We start from the raw sequence: 13,024 nt of genomic DNA, 5'->3' as shown, positions 1-13,024 counted from the left end.
ACCATTTTGTCTAAGAGCCTATAGAAGTCACTGGTCTCGGAAGCTTGGGCAAGCCCAGTAATTTAAAAAAATTTACCATTCTCGGGAGCGGAAGGGTAATGATAAAACAAATGTAACTAACAAGTTGTAACATTTAGTGTTTCCCAGTGAGCATGCGTACGCATCCCCCGCACGTCCTTACCCTAACCAATCAGTGCCCACGTTGGCGCCTGGTTCGGCGTAGGGGCGGAGCTGCTTCTACACATGCGCACCTCCGGGCGTGCCTTCTTCCTTCTCGCCGAACGCCGCCAAGATGGTGAGTATCGCTGTGGCGGGCTCCGGGTCTACCCACCAAACTGCTCCACTTTCGCTCGCGCCAGGCAGCTGAAGAGCGTCACAGCGCCCTGCGGGTCTTGAGTACCGGGCGGTGGGGATCCCGGGCGGGCGGAGCATCGCGTTTCGGAGCTCCGGGTTGCGCGGTCTAGGAGCGCGTGGAGGCCCGGGCAGGCCGGGGAGCGTCCTGGCCACGCGGGCGCGCCTCGGCCGCCCAGACTTGAATGGCTGGGGCGGCTGGTCGCCTGGCCGAGTCCCCTGACCAGATCGGGCAGGGGTTGGCGGGCGGGAACCCTGCTCTTGCCTCCGTGGCCTCTGCAGATTTCGTCCAGGTCGTTCCATGGCAATCGGGCGAGTTTTCCCCAACGTTCTTGTTCCTTGTACTTCGCCTTGAAGCTGCAAATCCTTATAAAAGAGTGTTTTATCTACCTGCTTTTTTTCCTCCGCTACCCCGATTTAGGTGTTCAGGCGCTTCGTGGAGGTTGGCCGTGTGGCCTACGTCTCCTTTGGTCCTCATGCCGGGAAATTGGTCGCGATTGTGGACGTTATTGATCAGAATAGGGTAAGTTTGAGAGGTGTCACAACTGCGTGTGTCAGTGAGTGGTATGGTAATGGCAGTTGTTCCCTGGTCAGTAAGCAAGGAATACCATGGGTGGTAGCTTTATTTAGCTGTTAAAGAAACAGTGCAGAGTGGGAACTAAAAGCAAGATTTGAGGTGACAGAAGTACTGCTGGGTTTCAGTAGTTGTCTGTCACTTAAACCATCTGCTCTTTCAACTAGTGGGCTTAAGCATTAGGTTTGCTTAAATGAATAATGATATGTAAACGGAATTTAGAACAAAACCAAAGCCATAGCAAACCTTGTATTTGCTGCCAGGCTAAGAGGTTCACCAGAGGCTGAGTGTATAGAAAGTTGATTGATAAAATTGTAAGGATTGAAGACACAAAAGTATCATCAAGTCCTATATTGTTGGTTTATACGGTGTACAAATAGTAAAAGTCTAAAGAGGCGTTTAAATGGAGATTTGATGGTTCTGAAGGACATAGGATATCTGCATTTTGATTACTGTTGTGATTACATTGAGATTCTCAAACTTAAATATTCTAGGCTTTGGTTGATGGTCCCTGCACGCAGGTAAGGCGACAGGCTATGCCTTTCAAATGCATGCAGCTCACTGACTTCATCCTCAAGTTCCCACACAGGTAACTGTCTGTCAACACCCTCTCCTCCCCCACCCTTGTTTACCCTAGACAAGTTTGCTTAGTTTAATTAAAGAAATGTTTTTGCTGTTTTTCCCCGAGGCTATAGTAAGCTTATTAAAGAATAAGAGCAATTCAGAAGAGACATTTACAGCTAAATGTTCACTAGCATTATTTACTTTTAAAATATCCTGATTATTTTTTCCACAATGGTAGTTTGTTGACTTTGCATTTTCCCAGATTTGCCTTTCTCTTTATTTGCCCCCTTGTCTCAGGATTTATATAACAAAAACTAGGGAGTTGTCTTGCAAACATTTTAGTCACTTAAGATCCAAAGCAGAAATACTGTCTCTTCAGATACTAGCAATCTTTAGTTAAGCTTGTAGCATGTGTCAGTTATTAGGTGTTTAACATACCTCACTTCACAAAACACAGCACACGCAGATACTGTATCATTTCAGTGTGACAACCGGTAGAGGAACGGTAGAGGAATTGTGGCAGCCAGTAGTGAATGGACGATATATTGTAGACGCTAAGACATAGGTGTGTAGTGGGACATGTGCTCTAACATGTACTGTTCATTTATTTTTTATAGCATACTGGATTTTGGTACTTGGCATATTTGAAAAAATAGCTGTAATTGAATTTTACGTTGTTTGACCACAAATTTTTAAATATCATTGCATATAGAAAAACATAGTAAAAATGGAAGGGTTAACTTTTACCTCATTCAAAAATGATTTTTAAACCTAGAATGTGGGCTGGTGTGTATTTCTTACTAAATGTGTGTTTGAGAATGTAAGAGATACAACTTGAAGGGTATTGAGTTGCGCTTTTTAGAGGAAACAACTTGCCTTTGGGTGTCTGTGACTTTGAAAGTGATTTCCTTAATATGTGGCCTTGGTTCTTTTTAGTGCCCGGCAGAAGTATGTGCGACAGGCCTGGCAGAAGGCAGATATTAATAAAAAATGGGCAGCCACAAGATGGGCCAAGAAAATTGAAGCCAGAGAAAGGGTAATGACTGAGTAGTTGAGTTACAATCTATTTTGGAAGGTTGGATGGTCATGTAAGAGGGATAGTTGTTTTATTTTAATTCAATTAATTTATTTACAGAAAGCCAAGATGACAGATTTTGATCGTTACAAAGTCATGAAGGCAAAGAAGATGGTAAGTTTTTTTAAATTATGTGATTGTTCTCAGTCTAAAATTAGTGCTTGCCTAAGCTTCATAGATTGAAGTTGCCTTTGTGTAGCGATCTTAAGCAAAATGGTTTTATGATGCATGCATGATAAATGTCATCTTACATTGAAACTTTTCAGAGAAACAGAATAATCAAGCTTGAAGTTAAGAAGCTTCAGAAGGCTGCTCTTCTAAAAGCCTCTCCCAAAAAAGCTGTAGCTGCTAAGGGTGCGGCTGCAGCAGCTGCTGCGAAGGTTCCAGCAAAGAAGGTGACTGCTGCAGGCAAGAAGGCTCCAGCCCAGAAGGCTCCAGCCTCGAAAGCTGCAGGACCGAAGACTGCGCCTCCTAAGGCCCAGAAGGGTCAGAAAGCTCCCGCGCAGAAGCCAGCTGCTCCAAAGGCATCTGGCAAGAAAGCATAAGAGCATAAAAGGCTGTTATAAAAGCAATAAAGGTTCTTTTTGACAGTTGGCAAATATATTTAATCTGTGGGTAGAAGTCTCTTGCTGAGTTCAGGATTAAGAGGCCCACTTGGTGTAGTGATGCCATGAGGATGATCCTGTATTTATCTTTATAATTTATGCATACAGAACTGGGGTACAGGCCAGAGTTTGCAGGGGTGGTGAGGATTCACCAGAAGACAGTGGGGAGCACTTTTAATCTCCCTCTGTCCAGAATCAGATAGTACTAAGCCATGAATAGTTAGTGATATATTAGAACATTGTGATCATGAGAACATAAGCTGTTTTTTATTTCCCATAAATGTTAGTTCCCAACTAAAAATGCTTTAGAATTTAGCAAACTTTTAGGATTTTATTGCTTTTTTTCCTCCTTACATTATTGGACACTGAGTTTTATCAAGTTTCTTAACAAAAAACACTAGGAAAACAAGAATTGTCAACATTACTATGGTATGTTGATTCCTTATTTCTAACTAAAGTAGTTTCAGCTCTTAGTGATTAGGGACAAAATGTATCTTTACCTCGTGTTATTAATAGACAAATGATAAAAGTATCATAGGCAACTTGGGGTTTCCTGTCTAGTAACTGGAGAGGGAAAATGTCTTCAGAAACTGGAACCTTTAGTTACAACTTGAATAGGTGGTGTAAGGAAAAGGGTGGCATGTGTCAACCTAGGACCAACTAGCTAGGTAACAAAGAAGCCAGCTACTTGTTTAATCTGTGGGGAGCAAGAAGCCATTGGATTCGAATGCAGTGATAACCTTAGCTTCTTTCTGCTGTTGTGGACTAAATTGAGAATAGTCCTGAGGAGGTTGGAGGTCGTATTGAGCACAACTGTGTTCTTTACCTTGGCAGTGATCCATCTAAGCCAACTAAGTTCAAGGTGCATGATTGCAATCACACGATTGTTTCTTGTAACCAGTCCCCATCTCAGCATGTAAGAAAATGGCTACTGTAGAGATGTTAACTTTTGTGACAGGAACTGGGCAAGGCCAGATTTAAAAAAGTGGTCTATCCCTGTCAATCACGAAATAAGTTAGGAGCTTTGTGGGAGGAGCTGGAGACTTCTAGTATGTAACACACTAGTACACCTTGTATCTCTGATGCTTTATAAATTCAAAATAACGTTAGAACTTGGGAGAATACTGTCCAGAGCTCATACTTGCACTAATTCTGGACCAGGTACTGTTAACTCCTTCTGCCCAGTAAGCGTTGGTTAGCGCCAGCACTGAGCATGTAGAATACCTGTCTGAGGAGCAGATGAGGCTGTAAGGGCGCGGAGGTAGTCGGGCACCATGGAGAAGGGCCAGCCTCCTGGTTTCCTAGAGAGGCGCTGGGAGCGCCGACGCCCGCGCTTCCGCCTAGCCCTGCTCGCCCGGCTTCCGGCTCCCTGAGGGCTGCGTGGCCGCAGAGCTCGGGCACTGGGCCTGCCTGACGCCCGGCGGAGGAGCCTGTGCAGCGCTTGGAGTTCTGGCCCGGCCCCCTCCCCGAGGCGCGCGACCGGCCTGCCTCGAAGAAGTGGAAGTGGAGTAACGGCCTTTGACTCGCGGTACCCAGCGGGGAGCCGGTGATGTCTGGGGTCGCCGCCTGGCCGGGTGGTGTGTTCAGATCCGGGTCGGGTCTCTGGTCAGCATCACCCCCTGCGTCGTCGTTGAGCGCCTCAGTGTTCCCCACGGGGCCAGAGCACCACGAGCGTTTTCTCCCGAAACATTTGGTCCCCTTCGGGCTCTCTCAAACTTCAATACAAGCTGCCTGAGAATGCATTGCTACTGGCCCAGAGGCCGGTAGTGTCCTCCTTCCTTGTCTTTTGGATTCTGGGGGCTTTTTTTTTTTTAAAAAAAAACGGAATTCCCTGACTGCTGCCTTCACTGATCCTCTTTCTGAAGCACAGTAGTTTATTAACCTGGCCCCACTGAAGGGTGTTGAGTTCTGTTTGCCTCCTGCGCAGATGCGGCCCTTTGGTTCCTTGGAGCCTTCCAGCCCAGGGGCCTGCCTCGACCTCAGTTCTGGTCCTGTTTGGGGAGGGACTGGCCTTTTCCCTTTTATATTAGGCGCCAAGATTCTGCAAATGAACCAATTTGATTGGGACTTGAACAGCACCAACCAAACAGCTGGGATCAGAGTGCCCCACCCCTCCTTGGTGGATTTGGAACCCCACGGGGTGCAGTTCCCCAAAGCCTCACCCAACTTGCTTCCTAATGTCTAGTTATGCGTATAGTTTGGGTTGTAAATGGACCAACATTATTGAAGCTCTCTCATGGGTGCCAGTCCATTAAAATCACCAGTCAGGTTTGAAAGGCAGGCACCCTGGGGAGTATATCAACTGGCTACCACTAGCTTGAGAGCATTTGGAGAGCTCAAGAGGCAATTGGAGGGGCAGTCAAATTGGTCTGGAAGAGCTTTGTTGAGCTCTACCACTCATACCTTTGCAGGCTTGACTGCCATCACCTGCTAAGTGACACCATCCGCCCTGTGCTAGGTGGGACAAGACTCGGTCCCTAAATGAGTTGGCTGCTGTTGGCTTTCTGCCTAGCATAGCTGTAACTGTGGCCCCTGTCTGGCACAGATTGCCATTGCTGACTGCTGTGGTGCCACATTTCTGAGCTCAGAGAAACCTTAGCAAGAGTGATTATTGAGACCTTTGCTTTTGGTCCTGCTTCTAGTACTCCTTGCTCCCAATTTCTCCATCTCTCTCTCTCCCCTTTGTTAACGAACCCTAGTGCTGTTGAACCCTGAACCTGAGTCTTGTCCTGCAACTGCACTTGTCGGTGCATGTGTGAGAACCCACCAACCGTAACATTTTGGCTCTCCTAGGCCTTGGCATGATTACCTTCCTAGGAATCTCCAACCCTCCCAGGAAAAGTCATAGAGTGTACAGAGGGAGCAGGGGCAGCTCCCATGCAGCCCTTCTTCATGTCCTTATGAAAAATTGTTTGTATTGAGAGTGGCACATAGGCTGAGGGAGAGGTAATGGGAAAGCAGTGTGGGCTGGACTCATGGTTTTCTCCTCTCTGCCCCACAGGTTCTGTTTCTCATACACAAGGCAGTGCAGAAAGCAGTGGTCGGCAGCCATGCTCCAGACTGTGTGGCCCCAGGTGAACTGAACTGTCTTCCTGCTTTACATATTTAGAACAGCTGTGAATGGACCAGGAGCCTGACTTGACCAGGCCTACGCTTAGCTTTGCACCCATCAATAGAGTATGGCAAAGGGATATTTTTGAGGTGTTGATAGGGAGAATGGATCAGGTTGGTTGGAAAAGATGGAAACACCAACCAAGTAGCTTTTCTAGAATGTGAAAATCTGTATCTGTGCAAACTTGTTAGTCCACAAATGAGTGGCTTTAGTTTAAGCAGGGAGCTTGTCAGAAAGGTGGAATCCCAGCCCCACACCAGATCTTCTGAATTGGAATCTATATTTGTACAATATCTGGGAACTTAATGGGTAAGTTGAAATTTGGTGAGTGGTAATTAGTATCACTCTTCACAGAGGAATCATAATTTGCCTCCTGATATTAAACGCGTACTTTTATGGGAGGGATTTGCTTTGCAATGCACAAAGTTAGGGTACAGTGACATAAACTGGAAGCATTGGAGGATGAGGCCTAATGAAGGTATGGGTTCTTGGAGGAATGCTGAACTTGGAGCTGAACCTCTGGGTTTCTAGCCCAGTGCAGGCTGAAGCTCAGCCTCTGGCAGCCTGCTAGTTGGCACATATTCATGAACATAGGAAGCACTTGTCTCCCTCACTTTTTCTTGGCAATTTTTCTGATATTTTTTTCTCTAGCTTTCTAAGTCATATAATGAGAATGTGTGATGTCACATGTAATGGATATGAAGTGTGAACGCTCCATCCTGGAGATGTAAGAGCAATGTATATGTGGCCCTTTTTGTGGACCACGTAGTCCCAAGTCAGGGAATGTTTTAGCGTCAGAGGGCACCATCTATTCTCCTTGTGCTTTGCCTGGAGTATAATATTCACTCAGATTGGGATCCACTAAGAAAACCCTAAGTGACAGAATCGTAAATAAGCTAAAAGCTCCTCTTTGATGCAAAAGAAGGCAGGGAGAGGCAGTCCAGGCTAGCGTGGCAGCACCGCTGTTCTCAGCTTCCAGGCTCTTTCTGTCCCGCTCTGTCATCCTAGCATGGACTCTTGCTCAAGGCCACTTCATGGTCCAAGATAGCTGTGTGATACCTGGCTCTCACGTGTGCATTTCAGGTAGGAGAAGAGCTCAGAAATGGTGAACCTCTCAGGTTTTTTAGGAGCCCTTCCAGAAGTCCCTGACAACATTATACCCACATTTTGTTAGGCCTCTTAGTTGCCCAGACTAGGTATGATTCCAAGTAAAGTTAAGGTTTCATTATTAAGAAAGAAAAGGGAGAGGGTATAGTACACATTTTCCCTAAAATAATATACATGCATCTAAAATTATGAGTAATTCTTACATCACAATTGTGTGCTAATGATTGAGGAAATTGATATAAAAGTAACTGATAACAGAGTAAGACATAAAGGCCTAAAGAACTTATGATTGTCTTCTCTTTGTGGAGATAGCTATAGTGGGAGGCAAAAAGAGACATTTCTGCTGAAGGGAGTAGCATTGCAGCTTCCACAAAGCTTAGGTGAATGGGAAAGGTTTATGCTCAAGGGCAGAGAGTGCCATCTTGTCCCCTAGGAAAGGTAGGTAACACTGTACATTGCCTTCAAGCGATAATCAGCTTCTTGATAAGATCAGGAGGTTGAGGGAGAATGATCCTGGTTGAAAGGAACTCTGTGTCCATGGAATTGTTCCTCTCTATACTAAAAGATGGAGAGGGGAAGACTAGAAGGTGGCTGAATGCTGGGAGACTACAGGCTAGAAAGAAGCAGGCTGAAAGAAATACCACTGTGGTCATTTTAGGAAATATGCCAGAAAGATTGACCCAGTGAAGGGAACCGGGTTTAGGGTTGATTTCATGACCAGGCAGACGATAAGATGCTGCATTGTGTGCTTGGACTGAAAAGCTGTGGGGCCTCAGAGTGTCCTGTACACTGAAATGGGAATGTTGCCTGAGGGCTGCCCCGGACAGGGGTGCTGTGTGACTCTTCTTACTAGACCAGACCTTCCACGCAGCTCAGAGTCATTAATCGAGTGGATTAATCCCTTCCCTGGAGTTCTGTGCTCCCCTCTCCACCTTCCCCCTACCACCCACCCATGCAGAACTTGACCAGAATCTTCCTGATTTAGGAGTTAGTGACATTTGAGGATGTGGCTGTATACTTCACCCAGAATCAATGGACCAGCCTGGACCTTGCACAAAGGGCACTATACAGGGAGGTGATGCTGGAGAACTATGCCAATGTAGCATCCGTGGGTAAGTTCGCCTTCCTCTCTGAAATGCACCTTCTGCCTTCAGAGACTCCTGGGCTCCCCCTTAGAAAATATTGGGTCTTGGATTCCACTAGGATTGATGATCCCAGAATTGAGTTCCCCACTCCTAACTTTCAGCAGTAGCTAATGGAGAAATATCTGGGTTCACTTTGCCTTTAATTAGAATTCTCATTTCCTATTTCCTGGGGTCTATGTTGACAGGGGCTTTGCTCTGTGCACAGAGAATTCCTGGTAACCCACTCTTCTGGTTCCTTCGATGGCACTTTGGCCCCATCTCCTCTTTGTGAGAATCTTTTAGGTCCTGTATGTACACTCCAATGACAGTGGCACTTTGTCCTCTTAGAGCCAGGATAAGCTTCCTTCTGAGCCTCCAAAGAGCCCCAGCTTCTCTCCACCTAGCAGAGAAATGTGCTTAGACTCCCAGCACATCCACTTCTTTTTTCACCTGGTGAGACTGAGGATGGACTGAGAAGGATCGATGGGAACTCTCCCTAACTTCTTGTTCCTTTTTTCTCCTTTAGCTGCTTTTCCAATCCCGAAGCCAGATCTGGTATTTGAGCTGGAGCAAGGGGAAGCACCGTGGGGCCTGGATCCCTGGGTCCCTGGGCAGGGAGAGGCCCCCAGAGGTGTCTGCACAGGTAAAAGGAGGACCTGTCGCCTTCCTCCTCAGCTTTGCCTCCTCCTGTCTCTTAATAATTTAATAAGAAAAAGGGTAGGTTCCCCCCTCCCCCGACATACAGGTTTTGTGGGAATGAAAATGAAAATGATAACTTTACTCAAAGGTGTCCCTCATTAGAGTTTTGCTCCAAACTGGACAAGACCAGTCCAGTTTTGTGTCATTTTCTGTGTAAAGCTAAAGGAGTTCATAATGCTTTGTAGTGAGTAGAGGTGTCTCATTGTCAATTTAAGAACACAAAGAACTTGCTTTTATAAGAATATTTTTGTGTGTGTGTACATGTAAGTGTTTGTGAAACTACATGCAGACAAAATTTTTATGAATTCCTCAATAGTAAATTTTATAAACTTATTTTGAAAAGAATACCTATTTATTACTGGAAATGAATGGCTTCCTTATTTGAGGGATGTTGAATTGAGGTAAATGTGAAGAGCCATTCACAGGTTTGCTGTATAGACATTTTCATTCGTTTGACCTTGTTTTGAACTCCTAACTGCTAGTGCTTTTCAGAATGTGTATAAAGCAGAGGCTTCTTTGTAATTGCTTGTACTTTTGTCTTAATCAGTGCCTTTAGTGGCCACTAGCACTTTGCCACCTTGAGGTGTAGCATTCCCAGTGGTGCCTGCAGTTGTCTGTGTTTCCCCTTTGATGCAGCTGCACCTTGTCTCTTTAGCCTGCAAAGACTTTAAACCATTATTGTCCACTGGAACTTTCTATAGTGATGGAAATGTCATATATCTGGAGCTGCTTACCCAGCCCTCTCTTCTGCAGTGTAGAGGTCACCTTTCTCACATTTAGCTCCCTCTGTTTTGCGTCTTTGCTTCCACTACCTGTGACTTCATCCCCTTCCAACTTCACTTTGTCTGTTTTCAGTTCTTAGCTCCCATTCTCTGCACCGAGAGTATTGCTTGTCTTCTCTAGTTCTATTTTTTTTAAAAAAAGATTTATTTAGCTATACATACAAGAACTAGGGTACAAGCCAAAGGCATAGCGGGGGTGGGGGTGGGGGGAGTTGGTGAGAGGATTCACCAGAGACAGAGTGGGGAGCAGAACAGGCAGATCGACTGAGGTACACTGCTGAGGGGAGCCGTGGGTAGGCTAGGAGAGGTTTGGCACACTACGTGGGTCAGCTTCCTGGCCGGGGATCAAATGCATGCTGCAGTAGCTGTGGATAGCTTCTTAGTGCTTTGCCACCAGGAGGGCCCCCGTTTTCTTTTTAACTTTTCAAATACCATCAGGTGTCTCTGTCTCCAGGAAATACTTATGTCCGGGGCAAGCTAATACTGCTTCCAGTTTAAATAGATGACTTTTGCTTTTTCTTTTTATCATGCTAGGTGGTAAAACCAAGACCAGGAATGAGGAGCAGACTCCAAAGCTGACCATTAGTAAGGAATCTGAGTCTGACAGACTGATAGTGGAGAGAATGCTGGTGGAAGCACCTCCATACCCTGGCTTTAAGGACAGCTCAGAGAAGTTGCAGCTGTGTGACATAGGGAAGAAAACAAGGTCAAAGAAAGGAAATTTCACTCACTTGACAGCCCAGTTTCATAAATCCTCTACTGTTGAAAAAGAAGAGACAGCCAGGAAATTGGGTAGAACCGGTGAGGTCAGCACACACTTTAACTCAAAGCGGTGCCACTCTAGAGAACAGGTATTTTATAAATGTGATGAGTGTGGCCGATGTTTCCACCAACGTTCAGACCTTCATCAGCACCAGGCAATTCACAATGACGAAAAACCTTACAAATGCAAAGAATGTGGGAAAGCCTTCAGATACAAGTCAAAACTGTCACGGCATCAGAAGATCCACACCAGGGAAAAACCATACTCATGTCGGGAATGTGGACAGACCTTCAGCCAAAACTGCCACCTCCTTCGGCATCAAAAACTACACGTGGGAGAGAAGCCCTATGAATGTAAGGACTGTGGAAAAACTTTTAGCTATAATTCAAAACTTACTCTGCATCAGCGAATCCACACTGGAGAGAAACCCTTTCAGTGTAAGCAATGTGGAAAGTCTTTCAGGTGTAGCTATGATTGCATCATCCACGAGCGAATTCACACTGGGGAAAAGCCCTATGAATGTAAAGAGTGTGGGAAAAGTTTTAGTTTGAATTCAGTCCTGATTCGGCATCAGAGAATCCACACTGGGGAGAAACCTTATGAATGTAAGGAGTGCGGCAAGGCCTTCCACCGGAGCTGGGCATTCCTACAGCACCAGAGGTTCCACACGGGGGAGAAACTCTATAAATGTAATGAATGTTGGAAAACTTTCAGTTGTAGCTCACACTTTATAGTACATCAGAGAATCCACACTGGGGAGAAGCCTTATGAATGCCAGGAGTGTGGGAAGGCATTCAATCAGAAAATCACCCTAGTTCAGCATCAGCGTGTCCACACTGGTGAGAAACCTTACCAGTGTAAGGTGTGTGGAAAAGCCTTCAAATGGAACGCCAGCTTCATTCACCACCAGAAGTTGCATACTAGGAAGAAACCCACCCAAGCTACTGTGTCTTCTGCAGTCAAACCCCACTGCCCCTCTTATGCGCTCGCCCCACTCACTCCCCAACATGTGTGCTCTGTCCGAGCCACGCCAGGACCTCCCCTGTCTTCACATGCAATGCTCCTTCCTCTCTCTACACCTCTTTTCCTGGTGCTCCCTGTATCTCAAATAGTCAGCTCTTCACCTGTACAAATAGTGTATTTCTTTCAGGATTTTACATCTGGGAAATCATCCCCTCATAGCCTGACCCCTTTGTCTTACTTCCCGTGAGCCCCCTCGTGTAGTCAAGTCCCACTGTACTTAAGTTCTTCATTGATACTCATCTGTTCTTGTATAAGTCATTATTTTCCCAATTCTCTTTTAAATTCTCATATCTAAGGGCCGTGTTTGTTTATTTTCAGTTCCCCAGGTAGAAATGGTTGTATGCCCTTTTCAGCATCTGCTGGGGCTTATAATACCATCAGCCTACCAACCTTGTCTACTAGAATTGGAAGAGTTTGCAGAACATTTTGACTTTTAGGAGTATGACTATGACATTACATGAGACGGGCCATAGTAATTTGTGAAATAAGAGCTAGGGAGGAGGGCATCAGAGTGTATCCAATGGTTACTTTCAAGATTTAAGGCCACTGGTGGACCAGTAGCAAGGGTCACTGAGGAATCAGCTTTGGATTATTTTTTTACCTTGATAATAACCAATAGAAGGATCTCTGAACTAAGCAATAGACCATAGAACAGTGAAAAGAATATGAAGTGATGAGTTGGCATTGATAGCAATAATGTAAAATTATGTTTTTAAACTTAATTGGAAGGGAACTGTGGCTCTTCTGTTTGGATTCCTTTTTCTATTTGTATGTTTAATTTCAATATCCAATTAAATATGTAGGTATGCAAAGTGACTTGGGCTTGTGCAATTTAGGAAGGTATCTGGGTATTGCAATCTCAGTTGGCATCAGACTGAGCACCAGAGGAAGGAGGAACCCAGCGGTGGCTTGCTGTATTCCCGCCTCAGGAATGGGACCACTCCTGGCGACTTAGACACTTCATGTTCCCTGTGATTCTGATTTGTGAGTCGTGGCATTTTTACAACAAGCTACATGGGTAGAATAGTTAAAGGACACTTATCCACCAAATGCTCTTGTGCTGTCAGTTTTCTATATTTTCCATCTGGTGGTTAGAGGCCTTGACCCTTGTCACAGTCACTGCTTCAGGATAGCCCAGCAGCATGGGAAAAAGCAGTGCTAAGAAAATGATATATATGCTAATACCACAAAGTAGGTCTGCATAGAGGGCATTGACAGGCTTTTTAAAATATGTAGTGTTTATTT

The 13,024-nt window shown here is 45.3% G+C and overlaps 2 protein-coding genes across 3 annotated transcripts; both read left to right on the top strand.

The window, feature by feature from the left end:
* Positions 1-233: 233 nt before the first annotated feature.
* Positions 234-3,167, top strand: RPL14 (ribosomal protein L14). The gene is made up of 6 exons (XM_004676286.2): positions 234-295; positions 773-874; positions 1,420-1,514; positions 2,426-2,525; positions 2,625-2,678; positions 2,831-3,167. Exons 1-6 carry the CDS (start codon positions 293-295, stop codon positions 3,107-3,109), a joined length of 633 nt encoding a protein of 210 aa, XP_004676343.1. The 5' UTR covers positions 234-292; the 3' UTR covers positions 3,110-3,167.
* A 1,518-nt stretch (positions 3,168-4,685) lies between these two features.
* ZNF619 (zinc finger protein 619) lies at positions 4,686-12,570 on the top strand. Of its 2 annotated transcripts, XM_012720653.1 has the most exons (5): positions 4,686-4,697; positions 6,171-6,243; positions 8,374-8,500; positions 9,039-9,155; positions 10,528-12,570. In XM_012720653.1, exons 2-5 carry the CDS (start codon positions 6,220-6,222, stop codon positions 11,964-11,966), a joined length of 1,707 nt encoding a protein of 568 aa, XP_012576107.1. In that variant the 5' UTR covers positions 4,686-4,697; positions 6,171-6,219; the 3' UTR covers positions 11,967-12,570. The 2 variants fall into 2 exon arrangements, with proteins under 2 accessions (XP_012576107.1, XP_012576106.1); XM_012720652.1 differs by lacking the exon at positions 4,686-4,697 and having other exon boundaries at positions 6,090-6,243.
* Positions 12,571-13,024: the final 454 nt, after the last annotated feature.

The sequence above is a fragment of the Condylura cristata genome, unplaced genomic scaffold, assembly GCF_000260355.1.
Source record: "Condylura cristata isolate star-nosed mole 26May11 unplaced genomic scaffold, ConCri1.0 scaffold00004, whole genome shotgun sequence".
NCBI classification, from domain to species: Eukaryota; Metazoa; Chordata; class Mammalia; order Eulipotyphla; family Talpidae; genus Condylura; species Condylura cristata.
Note: the sequence above shows the minus strand (reverse complement) of the source record. Positions and strands in the feature narration are given on the sequence as shown.

What these genes read in the sequence shown, in the direction of transcription:
- RPL14 (XM_004676286.2), top strand. An exon ending in ATCCTCAAGTTCCCACACAG is followed by an intron (nt 1,515 to 2,425) that starts GTAACTGTCTGT and finishes GGTTCTTTTTAG; the next exon opens with TGCCCGGCAGAAGTATGTGC. An exon ending in TCATGAAGGCAAAGAAGATG is followed by an intron (nt 2,679 to 2,830) that starts GTAAGTTTTTTT and finishes GAAACTTTTCAG; the next exon opens with AGAAACAGAATAATCAAGCT.
- ZNF619 (XM_012720652.1), top strand. Translation starts at nt 6,145, where the DNA reads ATGGTTTTCTCCTCTCTGCCCCACAGGTTCTGTTTCTCATACACAAGG. An exon ending in TGCCAATGTAGCATCCGTGG is followed by an intron (nt 8,501 to 9,038) that starts GTAAGTTCGCCT and finishes TTTCTCCTTTAG; the next exon opens with CTGCTTTTCCAATCCCGAAG. An exon ending in CCCCAGAGGTGTCTGCACAG is followed by an intron (nt 9,156 to 10,527) that starts GTAAAAGGAGGA and finishes TTATCATGCTAG; the next exon opens with GTGGTAAAACCAAGACCAGG.